The 20,743-nt window shown below is 37.7% G+C and overlaps 1 protein-coding gene across 33 annotated transcripts in view; it reads left to right on the top strand.

Annotated features, from left to right (window-relative positions):
• The window catches only part of NRCAM (neuronal cell adhesion molecule), a 151,749-nt gene extending 139,309 nt beyond the window's left edge, over positions 1-12,440 (top strand). For 14 of the 33 annotated variants that reach the window (XM_084514177.1, XM_084514170.1, XM_084514175.1 and 11 more), the window contains 2 exons: positions 338-416; positions 10,027-12,440. In XM_084514177.1, the coding sequence (XP_084370303.1) occupies positions 338-416; positions 10,027-10,264 (317 nt within the window). In that variant the 3' untranslated portion in view covers positions 10,265-12,440. Of the gene's footprint in view, positions 1-337; positions 417-2,154; positions 6,234-9,405; positions 9,464-10,026 lie in introns of those variants that run through there. The other 19 variants (XM_084514157.1, XM_084514184.1, XM_084514182.1 and 16 more) reach the window with 3 other exon arrangements.
• The last annotated feature ends 8,303 nt before the right edge of the window (positions 12,441-20,743 follow it).

Genomic DNA, 20,743 nt, shown 5'->3' with positions numbered 1-20,743 from the left:
TGCATAAGTAAAACTAAATTGTTCAGATTTCATTAAACAATAGCTCTAATAATATCATAAGTAGGGAAAGTTTTTACTAATTTTTTTAGCAAATCTTTAGTTGGAAATGAAAGGAATAAAAAGTTTTACTAATGCAGTATTTTGTACTTGAATAAGATTCTATAACTAATAAACATTTTTTTTCTTTAAAAGAAAACATGTATCTGAGACCATAGCTCAAACAATGATTTCTATTCAAACCACTTTCCTGCCAAATGCGATCAATTTGAGAAATTAGGGTCTTGAGGTTTCTAGTGTTGCAGTTTAATGATAAAAATTACTATTTCAAATATTTTAGTGAAGGAAAAGGAGGATGCACATGCTGATCCAGAAATACAGCCTATGAAGGAAGATGATGGAACATTTGGTGAATACAGGTGAGCAGCTGATGTGGTTTGTAATGTTCACTGTTCATATCACACGTCCTTTATATGTCACACTTACTAATTCACAACTAACTTTTTTTCAGTGTTGAGAAAGATTCTGCATCCAGTGTTTTGTAGAACTATAGACAGCATTTTAACTACACTGTTAGGAAAAAAATGAAACACACACAAATTAGGAATTGAGAGTTTAGAGTAAGCCACCAATACAAATCCTTTCAGTTAGGGCATATCTCACATTATGGTTTTTGAAAATAAATTTCTAATTGAAATTTAATAAAGACAATCTTGTGTTCCATTGACTTGAAAATGAATGCATTTAAGATGGCACCCAATACTAATACCTAATCCAATAACAAGGAGGCAGTGTTGAACATGGAGGTGAGAGAATGTCCTACAGGAAAAAGCAGATCTTGGTTTCATGTATTTCAGTGCAAAAAATCAAGAAAGAAGCTTCAAAGCATGTGACGCAGCTTTTATTCATTTATTTTAAATGTAGGCAAGCTGAATCTCCTGACATTGCAAAAAGCACACACTTTGATAAGTCTGTTCACATAATACTTAGTATAGGGTTTTGTTGTTGTTTTTTTTTTTTTTTTTTTTTTTAAGCATTTTGTTTGATGGTTTTTAACTAATACAGGAAATAATGTTCTTAGTTTCTAAGTATAACAATACTGCTATATTTAACCTGAGTGTTATAATGCATTTCACAGTGTATTCCTATGTAAAAAATATTGTAAACACCCTTTATTATTTTGAAGATGTGCAATTTAATGTACAAAGCAAAACCATTTTTTAAAGAAGGATTCACTCTGTTGTTGTAGCTTCCTGTTATACGGGTAATGTGCATTTGGATCTGACTGGAATAGATTTCCAATTCTGAATGCCAAAGAGCAGTTTCTGTTCATTCTTCCTGGATTTAAAAAAAAATAAAAATAAAAATAAAAGGCAAACATTCTACTTTTTTCTTAGCTTAATACTTTTAGTGTAGCATATTATTAGAGCATTATGTGTATATGTATCGATGAAATTTGGCTGATAAAATAAATAATGTAAAGCAGTGTTTGGAAGCAGATGTAAATAAGTATTGCATAGACTTTCCTAACCAGTCCAGTTTGCATTCTCGTTTAATAGCTCCTCTGCTTTTCTGTACTTAGAACTTTCCCTTTGTACAGAATTGTACAAATGATGTGACTTCAATATGCTTTTTCTCAGATCTAGACTAAGACTATTTAAGTCTGCTTTCATGTGTGACCTGTAGCAAGACTTGAATTTATGTTGCCATATTTAAGTGGCTTGAGTTAATCTAAAGAACCATCTAGTTCTGTATTAAAGGATTTTATAATGCATTTATCAGCCTCTTATCTGGTAAAAATGGACAGTTGCATGCCTTGCTTTCAGACTTATTCATATGCTCATCCTATTTTTACTATGCAAAAACTCCTTTCTAAAATGTATTTCTGTGTAATTAGTCTATATTGGGCTTTCCTCTTTTTTCCTTAGAGAAAGGGCAGCAGCAGCAACCAGTCAGATTACAGAAGATATCTTGGCACCCTCTCTGCAGCCCAACATCCCTGCAGTCTCTCAATTCCCAGTTTGTCTGCCTCATATGGCACTGGCCATGATGCAGTGCTTCTTTGAGGAAAAAGGGTATAGGGTTTCCCTTGAACAGAAAAGTAATTTTTGAAAAGTCTAGAAATTCGAGTATTTTGAACTTTTTTCATCACTTCAGGTCCATGTCTGCTTGGACAGGAAGGAAAATGGACAAGGAAAAGAAAAGAAAAGGTAGCTGTGCCAATTCTCCTGAAGCAGACCCTGTCTTTACCAAAGCAAAGTCTGTGAGATCTGACAGATCCAACTTCTTCAAAAGGTCAGGGGATCAATACTCCAGCACCAAATCAGAGGCCTCCTACACCAGGAGGAGGGCTAGGCAGTCTTCAGAGCTCACAGGGGTTAGTTCTGTCTCTGCTTCCCTCTGCCAAGAGGAAAAGAGGTCAGACGAATGGAAGTACAGGCATGACTCTAGACATCATGCTTCTGAGCAACAGATAATGGGTTCGGAGGAGGGCTCAGATTCTCAGGCAGGACAGCCACCCCCTTTCCAGCAACCCCTCAGCTGCAACTCAGTTCGTGGCTCAGTGGCAAGGCAGCATTCTTCTCTCCAGCACTGGTTCACCCAGACCCCAGACTACAGCTCAGATTCAGAAGACACTCAGAGCTCCTACCACAGGAAGGTAAGACCTTCTACTACTCATTTCTCTGAATCTGAAAAGAATTCATTAATGAAATCTGTATTTTTGCCTGAGCTAGCTACTGTCTTAAAGGATGCACTGTCAGCAGCCAGACAAAGTATAACTTCTGTGGCACAGGCTAGGTCCCACTCAGTAAAGCACCCCAGGGTACCAATTACAGAAGTTCCAGTGGTTCCTCTACTAGCAACTGGGACCAGTTCCCAAACTTTTGAAACTGACCCTGAGGACAGTTTAAAAGACCAAATAGCTTCTGTGAAGGAGAAAGCTGAGGCTGGCAAGGCTTTGGAGGTTGAATCAACCCCTGAAGATGGGGAAATGTCATCTGAATGCCCTACAGAAGACCAAGAAGGACCAGATGCTGTGCGTAGGTTTGACATGGAGGATCAGAATTATCTGTTCAAGCACATTAAAAGAGCGTTAATGCTGAAAACTTCCGGATGTAAACACCCTTCAAAAGAACTGCCTATCTCATCTGAAGAAGGCAAGGGAGATAATGCACTTCCTATCCATTCAGCAGTGGAAAATCTTGTCTGTAGGATTTGGGGTAATCCTGAGGCAAAACATGAAGCCCCAGCAATACTACGTAAGCTGTATCCTCTTCCAGTGGATAAAGCTGCTTTGTGGGGGACCTTGCCTAAGGTAGACAGGGCGTTGGTTACTGGTGATTCTGTACTTTCGATGCCTGCTAATGGGGATGCTCTCCCTAAAGATCCTACTGATAGAAAGATTGAGGAAGCAATTAAAAGATCTTTCAAGCTGGTTGCAGCCCAGCTTGGAGTATCTATCTACTGCACTTATGCTTCTAGAGCGTTACTCATATGGCTGGAGGAAGAACGAGCCAGAGTCAAAATAAAACGGATCCCACCTGGTGCCATACGAAGGAAACGCAGGCTATTTAAACTTGCAGCTAATTTTATCCATGATGCAGCTGAGGATTCTCTTAGACTCACAATTAAAAATATGGCATGCCTCACAGTAGCCTGGAGAGCTATATGGCTACGTCCCTGGACCTCATCACTAGATCTCAAATGTCAACTGCTGTGTTTACCATACACTGGTGGCAAGCTATTTGGTGAATCCTTGGTCCAGATCATGAAGGACTTTGCAGAACACAAACATTCCTTACAACAGCCGAAAAAAAAAAGCTCTCTTAGAAGCTCTTCATTTTCTTATCCTTGCAAGTCTCTGAGTTACTTCCATTCTCCTCCAAAGTTTAAAGGAGGGAAAAGAAAGTATAAGTTCTCACATTCATTCCATGCCAACTATGAAAGGACATCTCATTTTCAGCGAGACGCCAGACCATCAAAAGGAACTTTCTAAGAACATAGGCTGGCTTCGTTTCTCAGAAACTGGGAAGAGTGAAAGATTCAGAAATTTATACTGAATAGACTTCAATATTTCTAGACAATGCTTAATTGCTAATGCTGATACTTAGAAAATTTGTTGTTTCAAAATTAGATTTAACTGATTAAATGACTTAAATCTTAATGATTAATTATGATTTTCTAGAGAAATTATAGATTTAGGGGAGTTTTTTGTCACATTCAGTTTGTAGGCTTCTCAGTATTCTTGAGATTGCTCGGACTTTGAAGTTTTGCACTCTTCCACTGGGTTTCTTCTAGGAGCAGGTATCTGCAGAACCTGCCAACATCGGATTTTTCTGCAGTCTAAAGAGGAAGTAATGCTCTAAGAAACCTAGGTGTTTCAGGAACCACAGAATGACTGGGTATGCACTGTTTGTATAACTGGTGGTATTCCTGCATCTTTACATAGCAAAGGAAAAGAGTGCCTCTAGAAGTTGTTTTTATAGCAAGCTGATTTCACTACAGCCCCAGTGGTTTCCTCAGTTAGAGAAGACACTGAATTGTGGACAGTCAATGCCCACGTCAATAAACTGCAAGACATACAACAAATAGTGAAAATGTATGTTTTTTTTTAATTTAAAGTATAGACTATGCAGAGCACCTGTTCTGGTCAGCGCAGATATATAAATAAGTCTAAATTTCCATCCTGGGCCATAAAGCAAGAGAAATAAAGAATTTATGGCATCTATAGACCTCAGGGGAGGGGTGGGAGGAGTATGAAAGCATGCATTTCTAAGTTAGCTTTACAGGGAGTATGAAAGTATAGCTTTTCACCTCTCTTCTTACATGATATCCAAGTGTATTTGTCCTCTTGTACTCTGTAAAATCTTAGGAAGATCAAAGATCAAGGCATCTACAGCAGCAGGACTGCTACTATGGTTACACAATATGTTCACACATTTTGTTGAATTCTTTTGCCTCTTGTCTTCAACATTTTGTCACAAACTATTTTCCAAGACATTCCTAGCTATGCTATGAAAGACTTTCTGGAAATGATGGGTGAACAGTTCTTTGATTGTCAGGTAATCTATTAGTCTTCCTTCTTTCTGTAGGTTGATTAACAATGAGGATGTAGTTTGTAACTACAACAGTATTTTTTTTCTGCTGTACTTACAAAGATTTATTGCAGCCTAGATTTGTTTCCAGGTGTACCTAGCAATGATTTTTGCCTCACCACAATAATTCTAAGGTCAATCCCTTCTAGCACAAGCTGTGATGTCAGCAGACTGCCAGGAGGATTTTAGTCTCTGAATAGATTGGATTTGGCAGTGATCTTACTCTGTCCTCATTCACACACACATGCTTTCTTTGATGGTTCTTATTTTAATTCTTGAGCATCTCTGTCACCTGATTTTTTAAATCATTGCTTTGATTTCAGTTTGAACATTTTTCCTCCAGAAATAGCAAAGGTTTGCTTAAATTTATCTCAAGCAGATTTTTCTTTAAGATACTTACTACGAGTAGGTCAGATTCTTTGGCTAACAACAACTTTTTCAACTTGTTGCCATTTAAAGCCAGAGCTTAATCTCCCAGTTTTTGTGGCTTCTTCCAAGATTGAAGATCAAATATTAGATGTGCTAAAGAAAACCTACTCAGAAAAATAAGTTATTTTGTCTTAGCAAGGTTGGAAATAGTAAAAAGTTTTGAAATCTGAATTGATACAGGTGCTTACGTGTATAGGGAAAGAATTCTTTACCTGTACAGTCCTTGGTATCCCAGTCAATTTAGGAGTGTGAGCAGAAACCCATTAGGTATTGGGGCAGAAGTTCTCTGGGTTTCTACAGGAAAGCCACAGTACAAGGTCCTGTAAGCCTTCTGTGGCGTCATGTGGCTGCTTATACTTAAACGTTTCTGGGCTGTTGACATGAAGGCACAGAAAAAGAAATTTACTACCAACAAATTCCATCCTCAGCATCCTCTTTCTGCCCAGAAGATAGCCCAGAATGCTTTACCCATTTTGTTTGTTTTATGTTGCCTTTCATCTGACAGTTGTGTTATGAGGAAAAGTAGTATATTGCTAACCATATATTGAGTTGTTTTGCATGTCCATGAATGTGGCAAAGTTTAGTGGGAACTAGTTGCCTGCTGGACTGCAGAGGCATCGTAATACTGTCCTCCCCATTCTGACTGGTTGCTGCATGTACCCATATCTAAGGAAGAAAAATTGAAAAGTTGAAAGAAGAAAGGAGATTTCAAGGTACATATTTCTTTCAATAACTGATGAGCTTGTGAAATGGAAATACTTTTTTAAACAAAAAAAAAGTTTGTACTTTGTATTTATACATCATTATTGTTACCTCCATACTTCTTCATCTCTCTTAATCATTAGGTACAAGTTTGCTGTATGTTTCATTAAACAAAGGGAAAAGATACATGTATTCATATATTAGCAATCATTTATGAAAAATATTTAAAGCTTTTAGAGTCTGCTTTAATACTAAATGCACTGTCCTTACTGAAGGGGCAAGAAATGCCTGGTACATATTAGTACATACAAAAATTACTGGTGCGTCTTTATTAACAAACTTTCATCCTTAAAAAGCTAGTGGCATGGAAATTATTTCTAAGAAAACAAATTGTAAAAGTATCCCTAAGCTTAGCTGTCATGGTCATCTGAGCTAAATATAAAATTCTTACACATTCTCACCTCTTGTTTTGTTCTTTTTCAGTACTTACTGTCTCAGTCTTAATTGAAGGCACTGCATACATGATGCATTTCTAAATACTTCTTAAATTTTCCAACTGTAATTTTAGGTAACCCAATTTGTACCTTATTTTTCATTTCAGGGTATTGCACTAGATAATTTTAAAGTCAGCAAGCAAAACCACAAACAAAAACTAAAAGATCTATTTTAATAGATCTTGATATATTCTGTTTGTATTTTGGAATAGTTTTATGAACAATCAGAAACAAGATTAGCAAATCTTGCAGATGCTGTATCAAAAGTTCTGACTTTAATGTTTTTGCAATATAATTTTATATGTTCTAAAGCATAAAGTGTTTTATAGCTCTTAGGGCATCAATATTCATAATGGGACAACTCAGCGGCTTTTGTAGATTGCTTCTTGGCAGCACACAGAAAACCCATTCATTTCTCCAGAGCACCAGGCTCCCTTCTTTGTTTTGCACCCCCACGGGTACAAAAGTGCTGTCCAAAATGTTGATGTTTTCACTTTTTTGCTCTCTCCTGTTTTGTCTTTTATCCTCTGTTTCTTTCCCTTACAATCAAAACATTGTATTAATCTAATACAAGTGTTTATAATCCAGCTTGAATCAAGGTACCATGCAATATGTTTTCTTTTCCTGAGCAAGGAGTGGAAAGCACCTTGGGTAATCCCATTTCTTTTTTCACTGCCAGAGTCTTGGCAGAACTTCTTTCTGGACTTTTCTGGTGCAAAAACAGAGTGAATACCCAGGTTCAGATTTGATTTTACATCTGCTGTAACTATGGTCTTATACCAGTGCCCACCTCCATTCAGGTGCATCAGCAGTTTTGTCTGTTTGTTTTTAATTAGACAGTAGAATCTGCATCCTTGCTAAAACAGAAAAAACAGACACAATACAACCAGCTGTGTAAGTATTTCTTTACTGTTTTGCGTGTAAATACATTTGGTTTACAAAAATACAGACAAAAAGCCCTAAGAGCAACACAAAGCAAAAAAATCTTCTATCCAGATTTATCTGTTACCAATTAAAATCGTTGAACTTTTTATTGGATTAAACACAGAAATGTCTGATATTTTTTCATACGGTGGTGGTGTATTATTTATTTACTGTGTATTTCCAGCCTAATGAATTATGCCGGATAGGATCACACTTTAGAACATTTGCACAGAGTTTCTTGACCAGTTTGAATAGGGTACAAATGCAGTTTTTAATTTGTTTTCATTCTTACATGTTACAGTGTAATGTTCTTCACTAAACGCTCTTACCTTGAAGTCATAAACACTTCAGGTCATTCTTTGAAATTATAACCTGATACTATTTCAAAGTGAGGGTCTTGTCTTCAGTGCTTGTGTAGCCTATTTTAATGACTCTAATGCCCTCAGATGGGGGCAATGAAGAAAGTACCTTGCTATCTGATGAGGAGACATGCAATTTTAAAATACTGTGTTCTTTCTTTAGCATTTTTCACACAGGTTCCTTCCAAAACAATCTCCAAATGAGTGATGTCTTTGTAATCTGCTCATGTTTGCAGTGTCATAAACATTTGCACTTTGCTGCTGGATGATTGACATTTTCAACTAGAATTCATTTAAGTGTTAACAACCTAAATGTTCGCATTATCAATGGGCACAGAAGATCAGTGATATTTATCCTCATGCCGTGTACACGGCAATAGCTTAAAACAAAGTTAAGCCAATATGATCAAGTTTAGAGTTTTGGCCTTCGTGCATTTTAATTTTAACATGAAGCTTTTCTTACATGTTGGTAAGATAGGTGTTCCTACCACTTCTGTGTATACACAGAAAAATAAAATCTCTGATATGCAGTTTTAAAAAATGATATGCATGGTAGAGGTGTACTTCTTTTAAAATATGAAAACTTGAAATCTTCCAAAGCCAAAAACAGATGAGGAGATGAGGGGTACCAGCTTGGTGGAAAATTGATATACTGTTGTTTTGCAATAGTGAAATGCTTCTCGACAGGGTATATATTAGCTAACAGTATAACCTGTGTGACCTTGTACATACTTTATTGCTTTGATTCCATCTAACAATGTGAATATTGTAAATATATTTTTATTTACTTGACATTCTATACATTTCTTTATATTTTCCATGAGTTGGAAGTCAGTAAATAAAAAAAATAATAATTTGTTCTTTGGTACATATATAAAGTCCTGTGTTTCGTTTAAGACAATTTCACCCATAAGTGCAATTGTAGTGTTTTTTAATTAGAAGTGGTTTGGAGCTGCTGCTGAAATCTTCACCTTGAAACTGAAGTTCAGTTTTAAGTATTCAGAAATAGACCAACTAGATCTATTTCATAAAATATAGGCTTACCACAGCTACAAATCTGTTCAGGGTTGCTGATGGCACTGCAGCTTTTCCACCAATGAGGGAGAAACTGCAGTGCTTTGCTAAAGGGATCTTTCTTCCCTGCCTTTCTTTCCTTTCTTTGTTTCTGTTGTGCTCCAGATTATCATCATCATTGTCAGAACATGTTATTATTTATGGATTAAGATAGAGAGGTTGATCTGATAAGTAATGAAAAAAACTAACCATGCTCTTACCTACTCAGTTCTGGCTGCTGTAAGCTGAATTATTGCTTTACCTGTATAGAGTTTTAACAATTTTAAAAGCAACTTATTATTGATAAAATACTGATCACTATCAGGATATGGACTTTGCTTTTCTTCTTAGGCTATTTTCATTTGTTTCTTCTGCACCCTTTTAATGGAATATATAGGTCTCTTGAAAGGTAAGGCTGAAAATTGCAAGTCTGGCCTGCATTATGTAACAAATTATTTGAAATGCAGCATTTTATTTTCTTTGTACAAGTAAAGAAAACCAGTATATCCCATTTAACTAAGTTCATTCTTCATTCGTGTTGAAGGAGTCAAAGAAAATAAATTTAACAGACTAACTTCACAGCACATCATAAGCTTGTTACTCTGAGGAACAGATAATTATTATTTTTTTAACTTTACAACCCACTTTTTAATGCTTGCAGTTGCATCTAAATTGCTTCCAAGCCAAGGGCACGAGTCTTATGCCCTTGTATAAGTCATGCACGATGAAAAAAAAAAAGAAAACCACAAAAAAAACGTCCTCCACTGAAGACATTCGCTGTTTAAACCATTACTACACCATGTATTCATGTCAACTGCATCATATTGACTTGTCTCTCCAATGTGATGTGGGTTTACTAAAGGATTATAGGGCTGCTCACATGCTTTTTATAAACTCTGCATGCATGGCTGATTTTGCCTTAACGAATCGTACGTCAGTTAATTCATTTTGTTTGTTTGTTTGTGTCTCCAGTGATGCAGAGGACCATAAACCTCTAAAAAAAGGAAGCCGGACACCTTCAGACAGAACTGTGAAAAAAGAAGACAGTGATGATAGTTTAGTTGACTATGGAGAAGGTGTAAATGGTCAGTTCAATGAGGATGGCTCCTTTATTGGACAATACAGTGGTAAAAAAGAGAAAGAACCTGCAGAAGGAAATGAAAGTTCTGAGGCTCCTTCTCCTGTAAATGCCATGAATTCATTTGTGTAATCAAAGAACTCGATCCCCTTGTGTCTTCTGTTTGTTTAAAGCACTTGTACATCCTCCTTCTCATACTATGAACATGCAGGTAACAAAGCTCCTCACCTCAAAATGTTTATGCTATGAGAACATGCCAGTCAATACAATTACTCAGTATGGTGACACATCAAGTGGTATGTTAGTATGAATCAAAATACAAAATTCAAATTTTGTTTGAAACTTGTTTTTTCTTACTTTTTTTAAAAGGAACTGACACTAAAAATTGACTTCTAATTTTGTTTTCTGTTGAAAATATGGTATAATGCATGAAAAAAAATGCTACACAATTCACAATCTCGTGTACACTATAAAAACATGGTTGGACAATTTGTTATGCAATCCTTGGCTGAATCCCTGGATATGAATTCCGTTTTCATTGTCAGAGTGTTATAGTAGTATTATATAGAACTTCAATGTCTTTGTGGACATTGTTGTGAAATTGGTGACTTAATGTCTAGCTATCATATGTCTTTTTGCAAGACAGTTAGGAACAGTATGTACAGTATATAATTGCTAAATGATTTAAGTATGACACTTGCATTTGCTGATGCTTAATGAGACCCTACTATCTGCTCTTTGCTCCTATTACTTTATAGCCTTTTTAATCTATCAAGTATTACAGCAGTACAGTGTTCTATTTTTACATCAAAACACATTGGATTGATTTTAGGGCATAAAAGATACGCATTGCAATGCATTTTGGAATTTGTACAGTCACTGAAAGAAAAATTTTAAAATGACAGAAAATATTCCAGAAAAGACAGGGCAAAATACATTCAGTGCCTTTATACAATATGCATTCCATAATGCACTGTACTATGAAGTCAGTTGCTGCAGTAAACTGTGATTAGTGGACAACTATTGTTGCCAAATAAAGTAAAAATGTAAAATAAAATAAAATAAAATTTTAAAAAAGTGTTATGAAACTGTTGTGCTAAAAATGGAAGGTTTAAAATGTTTGAAATTACACAAAGGAAAGTATGGTTTTTTTTTCCTTTAATAAAAAGAACACTTCCTAGACAGTTACAGCACAACATGTTTTCATGGCCTTAAAAGATATATTTAGGAAAATAATAAAACAAGCAATCAAACGAACAAACAAAAAAAAAAACACACACACATGACAAACAACCAGAATTAAATTATTTACTAACACAGCAAGGTATAAGCTCTTGTAAAATAAACAGCTAAAAAACAAGCTAGCCAACTACACCAGCAAGAGTGCATTTCCCTCTGTGTCCTGGCCTGCTCAGTGTGGCAGCTTTGGAATTATCTACACCCCAAAGCACTGTGGGGTTACCACTCACAACCGCAGAATTCAATCTGACAAGTGCTCGTATGGTTTAGTGGTAAAGGATTACCATTATCAGTTACAAAATTATTTTCTCACATACTATATCAATCAAGTGTTTACCTCCAAATATAAATTTTTATAACAACCTATGGTTGAAGGAATGCTCAGTTTCATTTGCCAATAAATTGGTTTTTCATAACTTGCATCAAGTTTAATTTTAAGTAAGCTTTTTATATGTAGATATTTTGTTGAATTTGTAAATACACTTAAAGCGTAGGTGCTATATGCTTCTAGGTGTTACAAACAAATAAAACAAGAAAGCTTATGTTGTACTGTGTAAGAAGTACTATAGCCAATGGTGTGCATGGTATTTTAAAGCATCTACTTAAATATATATATATATTTTTTTTTGCTGTGAAAACAAAATAGTGAACTGTTCTGCTTTTTTACTGCAGATTCCTAATTGAACCATTCAGAGCTTTTGCCAGTGCATTACATCAGACCATAGTACACGTCACAGCTTTCATGTATATATTGTAGGTAAAGCACAACCGAAGTGATCATAAATGTACGCTAGCTGTAATAAGCTTCTTTCGCACCTTTGAGCTTTTCATTGACCAGTTTTCTTAATGGGAATCGAAATAAGAAATGAATTGTACAAACATTGACTACAAAGCACAAAGAGAACATTTCTTAATAAGATTTTACCAATGGTTTTGGTAAAAGAGAAGTATAATTTTATTTAATTGTAGATGCTGAATTATCTGTGCATGTGGGGGTAAACATACAGGCTCACTTCTGTAATAGTGCAACAGATTTTGTATTAAAAATAAATGTGGTTTTAAAATTTCACTGTTTGTTCTGTTTACACTAGCAGTAAAAGTCAGATCTGATTCACCATGTAATTAAGGATTCAAATTGGAAAAAGCATGAAACAACTCTTATCAGAAGCTGTTCCCACGTTGTTACAGGACTTTATGTACCGCAACCAAATTACTTATGGACTATTGCCTATCTTTACATACCACCATTTGAAAATGATATGAATTTGTCTGACCATTTCCCATTGAAATCTGCTGCTGTTTACACTTTACTTCCATGGATGCTTTATTTAGTTGTATTTCTGCAGTCATGTCCATACCTGTAAGCGTGAATAAGAGAAAATAAGAATGTCCATTCAAAATTAAGGGCCTTCAGATAAGATCCCAAATAAGGATTTTGTGTCCTAAAGGACATACAAAATTCTGAGTATTCATTTCTAAACATGATATTTAACAGTACATGAAGTGAGGTGAGTTTAACACCTTTCACAGTACACAAAATCCATTGCAATGCTCTTTTCACACCCTGTCTGTTCTTTGTATGAATGGAAACGCGCTGGGCAGGAGGGCAGTTGCTCCACAGAGAAGGCTGCAGGAGAGTCATGGATTCCAAGAGGTGCGGACGCTTCAGGAAGTACGTCAGAAGGTTGATGTTTGTGATGCCCAAAAGAGGGATTTTATCACTGAAGCCATTCTGTCTGCCCTCCGAGCCACCTATATACTGGACCCCTTTGGCTATTCTCACTTCTGTCACCTGTGTAGTCACAACAGTTGCACCCTCAGACATGGGGCTGTCTTTCTCTGTGCAGGCATCTATTGATTTTTCCAGCAATGTACATTGACTGGGAGATATGAAATACAACTGTTTCTATTTTGATTAAAGATAATTCCTGGAAAGAGGGATCTGAGTTCCCTAGGCTTTGTTGGGACAAAAGATTTCACATGATAACTGTTTTTGGAGACACACTTCTGTTCATCTGTTCCTGTTTCCCAAAGTGCATTAATACATACAGTCACTACATTTTCCTTTTAGTGATTTACTTTTGCTTTTGGTTTTATTCTCACTGAAGTGATTGTATAAATCCAGAGGGAATTAAAGAGGATACCCCATCAGTAGTTTTTCTTGTAATCTTCTATTCTCACATTGTTCCTAGGAAAATAGAGTTTCCTTGTGGATCTGCATAGCAGAGGCAAAGTGGCAAAGTGAACCAAATTCTTTTCATGTGCTGTCTGGCCCGTTTCGAGACGGAATTTGGAGAAATAATAAATGAAGCAATATTTTCTACAGTACAGAAGTGGGCTTTTTGTTGTTATTGTTGTTTTCTCTGAAAGAAGGATTAGGGATAAAAGCAGGAAGATGTTGAGATGTTGAGAATTGTCCTTTGTTGTGTGTAATTGGAAAGTAATTGTCCTTTGTTGTGTGTTTCTGTCTCTCTTCCTCTCCTGGCCTTCCCTCTTCTGCTATCTTAGGAAAGAACACTTCAGAGAGCTGGCAGAAGGAGCGACTGATGTCATGGGAAGATGGAAATAAGTGAATATGCTACTGTAGGGGTCTACCCCCAAATAATGCTTTCTGGGGTGCAAATTAACTCCATCTGGTCATCATTTTTAATCTCTGAGGGGATTCATGTTTTCTCTTGCTGCTCTTTGTGCACATGAAGTGGAAACTTTAGACCAAGCTGTCAAGATAAGTGCATGTCAACAGGACGTTGACTGACAGTAGATGTGATACATCGTGACTGTAAGCAAACAAATAAATTCTCATCCTTGTGGTCTCACAACTTCCGGCAACAAAAATATATGCAAACTTTCTTACTGTACTCAAATGTAGGTGATCCAGTAACAAATCCAAATCCTGTTTAGTATCTTAAAAAATGAACCCTTCATTTGAGAGCTGGAGCAGTATACCCAACTGTGCATTTGGCAGCACTTGCTTTGTCTCCTGGGGAAGCACTGCAGGATAAAATTAGAGCAAGCTTGCTAGCAATGGGATTGCATATGTTCCATGCTGAGAAATGAGGCAGGGCAGGGGATGGCTTCTGTCAGCAGGTCCCCTCCAGCCTGTTGTCCTCCCTGACCCTGAGGTACCCAAGTAGAATAAAGAAGTTCAAAAGATGGTGTTTCCCCATATGCTGGGGAAAAAAATAAATAAATAAATAAATAAATAAATAAATAAATATATGTAAGCTGAATCTCTAAATAGGAGTTAATTCTGCCTGGATTTCTGTTATGTTTTGGATATTAGTGAAGAGGAGGAAAAATTCAAGGTCCCCAGTTTTTCAAGTTGTACAATTATATGGTCCAGGGTTTCAGACCTAATCCTAACTCTAGCCTGACTTCTGGGAAATTACTCACTCATGCTGTATTAAGGAACAAACTATATTTATTTCCAACAGTAAACTATACTTGATCCATATCTTCCAGAGGATGCTGCCCTATTTCCCAGTCCAAAGGCCTCTAAAAAGGGATGCTTTGATCTTGAAACCCATCACCTTATCTGACAGGTGATAGCCATTTTTGTACATTGCTCTGCCATTACTCCGTGTTTGCACAGATCTCAAGGACTTTGAGTCTTCATAGGACTAAGGGGACAAATTAGGTTTTCCTAATTCTGGTATTCCAAATATATTCCAAATAGATGGTATGGAATATATGAGCTGTAGTGAGGGAGTCCTTGTGGACATGCCAGTATGAAAAGGTTTTTTGTTTATGTAGTGTTGCGTTTCTATTTATGCATATATTGTTTCGAGATACTTACAAGAACTTATCAGTCTTAGAGACTTTTCTCATATTTAATTGAAAACAGCCAATAAATTTGCATGCTTTGGATGGGAAAAGTACTGTAACAGATGGACAAACACTCAAGGCAATTGCTTAATTTTCTTTACTTTTTGAAGCAAGCTGGGATTTTGCTTGGAAAGCAACTGCTTTTTGTAAGTATAGGTCAAGGCCAGCTGAAATTCCCTTAGCTTGGGAATTTGACTGGTATTGTTCTAATAAGATGAGGAAAGAGGGAATTTTCCAAGCCCTTTAGATAAGGAAGATACAAAGAAGCCACGTAGTGAAGACTCCAAACTTGGAATGCCAGCTTCAATGTTTTTGAAAAACTTCTTAAGGGAAAAAAAAAAAAAAAGAAGTGGGAAGAGGACAGTTAATTGAAACAATTTTTGGCAAATCGGAGGACAGAGTGAATGTAGGTGAAGTGGACATCAGCTGGAATATTTTGATTTTCATTAAAGAGAGAAAAAATGTCCTTTGCTAAGCCATCTGGCAGCCTCTGGGTACAAACGCAACATAAGGAAGCACTAGAAAAAGCATTTAGACTGCTTCTAAGGGAATACTGTACATTTAAGTTGGTAGGCGTTGACAAACCATAGTTTTATGTGTAAATACATAACTCAATCAATCAATCAGTGAGCCAATGATCAGGCCAGAAATTTGATGCCACTGAGGTTATTGTTTGTTCCTGGCTGTGTTACAACAATGAACTCTTGGTTCAATTTTTTTTTTATTTTTTTTTTCAGCTTTAGTAAGAAACCAGACTCAGCTGTTTTATTAAAATTAGTCAGTGACCATAAACTTTATCAAAAGGAAGGTTTTTGAATTTTCCTAAAATGAATTTTGTTTAATTCAATAGCCCAGTTTTAAAGCTTTAAAAATAGCAATTGACCACTAGGGGGAAGTCACAGTTGTTTGTTAGCAGAAGCCCATGAAAACAGCGATCCAAAACGATGCATCAAAGTTCATATCACATGTGAAAGCATATATTTATATATAATATGCATATATAAAATACTGCTGTAAGACACAAGTTCATAATAATTTTCCTGTTTTGAAAAAAAATATATATGTTTTTTAATTGTTTCTCTGAGTACTGTTGCCAGCTTCTGCCTTTCCCCTGCGGAGGGTGCTGCTGGGTTACAGAGGGAACAAGGAGTCTGCCTTTTTGAGCCATGAAAACCCCACGGGACCATAAAAGCAAAGAGTTGAATGCATGATCACATGTTACCATGCTGCTCTGGTCACGTTGAGCTGCATAGGATATTAGGTGCAGGATGCTATTCATTTAATTACCTGTGGCTATGAAAGCAACAGCTGCTCTGGAAAGCTGGTGGTCTCAAGACCAGCTGAAGTAGCCAGGAACAGTCCACAATAGTTCTCAAATGTTTGTGAATCATTTAACAGAGTGCTTGTTGGCCAGCAAGCACTCTGCATGGTGCTTGTTGGCCCATGCAAGGCACTGTTTTAACAACAGAGTGGGTGAGTGGGATGTAATGGTTAGAAATTTTTCCAGATGCTGCTTATTCTGCTCTTACAGACATAGACAGAGGACACCATGTTGTCTCCCAGACACAAATTCAGGCCTCTGCACAGGATGAGACCACTACATTTTTTTTCTCCTTATTTCCCCCACTACAGGGTCATGTAACGCCAGCATAGACAAACCCTGAGCAGCAAACAGATGAACACTCACTGAGATGAGTCAGACTTTAAAAAACATTATAGGGTTGAGCTCATCATTTTGCAGGAACTCCCTAGTGCATACAAGGGGCTTTTCTCTTGTATATGTGCATATTTGAAGATGAGGAAGCACGAGCTATGTGTGTGTGAGACACAGTAGGAAGATGGGGGAAAAGGTACTAAAATTAGATCCCCTTGAAGTTGAGTCTGTATTGTATCTGCAGTTTAATTTGGTGCTGTATATGCAATTATATTAATGATCTTATTCTAATGTGCACATTTGTTATCATGACCATAAATTACAAGGACATGTTGTGCAGAATTGCTGTTTGTAAAGTAGATTGGTAAGAACAGTGGGGCAGGGATGCTTAGTCCGAAATTCAGCATCCATCCCTGTCCCAAAGGCAGACAGAAATAGCAATTTTTGAAGATGTAGGCAGAATCAGAAATCAGCCAAACACCTTGCTATTTTGTCAACTCCTAAGTCAGTGTATGTAGCCACCAGTGCTTGGCAGCTATAAAATAATAAAGGTTTTCATAAAGATAGTGTTGATTTGGCTTATTTGTAGCCAATTGGCTCAGATTTTTGTGAGTCATTTGAAAGGGCAGCATGCTGCTCCTGGCTGAATTTACGAAAGCAAAAGGGACACTCAACCCATGAAAAGGCCACACTGGGTAATCTGTAGGCCAGTAGCTACCTAGTCTCACTGAGACAGGATGCTTATCGGGTTTGAGTTTGTCAGGATTGCCCTTAATCTCCATGTCAAAGAAGAAAGGCTTAAGGTCTTGACGCATGCAGGTGAGATGAGCTCCTCACGCAGCAGATTGTGCTAGGCTGGGCCAGTGTCACTGTGGCAGGGAGCAACTCGGTGCTGGGCTCATTTCTTCTGACACTTGTGCAAGCAATCCCTCTTCGGGTATGACCAAGTCAGTCACAGTGATTAACCCCATGGATCAGGACAGCAGATTATCTCCCAGGCACAAAGAACCATAGAATGGTTTGGGTTGGAAAGGACCTCAAAGACCACCCAGTTCCAGCTGCCTGCCATGGGCAGGGACACCTCCCACCAGACCAGGTTACCCAAAGCCCCATCCAGCCTGGCCTTGAGCACTTCCAGGGATGGGGCACCCACAGCTGCTCTGGGCAGCCTGTTCCAGTGCCTCACCACACTCACAGCAAAAAATTTATTCCGAATATCTAATCTAAACCTACCCTCATTCAGCTTAAAGCCGTTACTCCTTGTCCTATCAATCACTACACCCCCTGACAAAGGGTCCCTTCCCCAGCTTTCCTGTAGGCCCTCTTTAGGCACTGGAAGGCCGCTGAGAGGTCACCCTGGAGCCTCCTCTTCTCCAGGCTGAACACCCCCAACTTCCCCAGCTTGTCTTCATAGGAGAAGTGCTCCAGCCCCTTGATCATTGTCATGGCCCTCCTCTGGACTCATTCTAATATTTCCATGTCCTTCTTGTCCTGGAGGCCCCAAAGGTGAATGCAGCACTCCAGGTGGGGGCTGCTTCTTGGAGTGAGCACTGTGACATCTGTGCAACAGCACCCAGAGGTGGCAGGAGGAGGAACCTGCAGGATGTGCACAGCTTTGTAGCAGAACATCTGCTGCATAGAGTGAGGCTGTGGAGTAAAGCAAGAAAGCCTGGGATGCTCAGAAAATAAGGTGTTAAAAACACCACTTAAAGATCTAAATCAAACAAAATAGAAAAAGCATTGTGTGTTAGCCTCCCATGAAAACATCAGTACAAGAATTTTGGGGTTAGAGAATGGAACATAGCCAGAGGTCCCTGATTAAAAATGAAGAAAATCTGGGAAATTGTTTCTTCTTGCTGTTCGTGGTGAGAGTGGAGTTGCTGACACTGGAGCTGGGACAGATTTTTCAGCCAGAGCAGGCAACCGCTGCCCTGCCAAAGCCATCAAGGCTGCGTCAATTTACACCAGCTGAGACCTCTGCTTGTGGCATTTTATGCAGGTCTTTGGGCAGAGGTTTTCATAATGAATTTTATTTTTTTTTTTTAGTGAATAACCATCTAATAAAGTGTCAGGGTTTCTCCACTAATGACAGCAGCCTCCAGCAGGGACACTACAGCCCCAGCCAGCTTACATGTTAGAGACAGCCACATGGCAGGAGACTGATCTTTCTTTTCTAAATTACGTATTTCAGGCTGCAACTGAAAAATGTTCTGCTGCAAATAATAATAATAATAATAAAGCAAACAGATTTAATTATGTAGTTAAATTTTGGTGTGATTATTGCAAATCGGTAACTCAAGATCCGTAATAATGAAAATAAAGTAAAAGGACCTCTGGAGAGGCATAGTCCATGTTTTCAAGAGGCTGACTCTCAAAGTATAGATCTTAATTCTACACACAAAAGCTTCAGAAGAATCATTGCAACATCTTTCTTAATTGTAGGTAAGATTTTCTGTTTTTAATGGCTGCAATTTGATGTTTCTTGTAAAAGATATCAAGACAAATTTGCCTTGTCACCCATCTAAAGCTTGTCTGCAGGTTTGGTTCTGTTTTTTGTTTGCTGTCAGGCATTTATTTTTTCTTAATATATCAAATAGGATAGGTTTCAAAGATTATTCATATCCATCATCACTGGATGATGAGTTTTTCAGCAAGATGTTCAGAGAAAAATTGCTGTATACCATAAGAAAATGTCTGTCAAAAATCAGATACAACAATTAATGCAGCCTAGTCCTGCATTTAGACGTAGTCTTTCCTCTTGACTTAGTTTTTAATTTCAAGCAAGCTTTCTGTGTGAGACCTGAACTGATATAAAAACACACAGGTATTGAATCTGAAATGTTCAACTACTTCAGCTGACAAAATGTAGGCTAATGTATGAAACATACAGATTTCTTTATTTTAAGGCAAATGAAGATGGTAAATTTGGGGGAGAGAGGGGATGGGGGTTGGTTTCTGTTGAAGATAATGCAATGTGAAGCCTATAGGAGCAGAAATGACAACCTTGCTAAAAATGCTGTCATTAATTCACGTCTCACAGCAAAAATCATGTTTTCTCTTCCCTTGCTTCCCTGTCCGAAGCCCAGGGAAGACATTTCTTCTCTGAGCATCTCTGGGTGCTGCAGGGTGATTTGCAGTGGCATGGTCTCATCCAGTGCTGGATCCCACAGCTGGCAGCACATTCAAAGGGGAAACAATTATAGCAAGGGGGAAATATTAAATAGAGGCTAATGCTTAAAGTGCATATTCTTTTCCTTCCTATGAAGGTGCTAGGTAAATGTCACACTCCCAAGCTGGCCACACACTGGAAGTGGTTCCTAAAAACAGGGCTGCTGCATCTACTTAACTTGTTTTTAACAAATATTTCATCACACATTTAAGGTAGTTTGGTATCTTTATAAAGACCTGACAAGTCTATAATTAGCAAACATTATTTCCAAACACCTTTTACTCAGGCCAGCAAATTCAAATAATAGACCAGTGTGTTATTAGATACCAACTCAAAGATACCTTGAAAGCACCCACCAGTAAGTCAGAAGGATCACCCTTTTCCCTGAACAAGGCAGATGCGTGCATCATCACCGCATACACAAAGATTTATCAAGGCTATCAGTTATCATGTTTTAATCTTCACTGCCTGCAGATGGGCAAAACCAGATCATTCTCCAGGCCTCCCCCTATCAAAATCAAAGAAAGTCTTGTGTTTATTTCCATTGAATTACCTGTGGTACTATTTCCAGCATGGGAACAGACTGCCTGATCAGAAGACAGAGGGAACCAGGGGCACCCAGTGCCCTGTCCAGGTGTGCTCTCATCCTCCTGGGCCACTGCCATGCTGCTGGTGGTGGTCAAGATTTTGCCATGGCAAGTGTCCATCCATTTAGGTCCTGGCC

This window comes from Aythya ferina (assembly GCF_964211825.1).
Source record: "Aythya ferina genome assembly, chromosome: 1".
NCBI lineage: Eukaryota > Metazoa > Chordata > Aves > Anseriformes > Anatidae > Aythya > Aythya ferina.
This window is presented reverse-complemented; position numbering and strand designations above follow the sequence as displayed.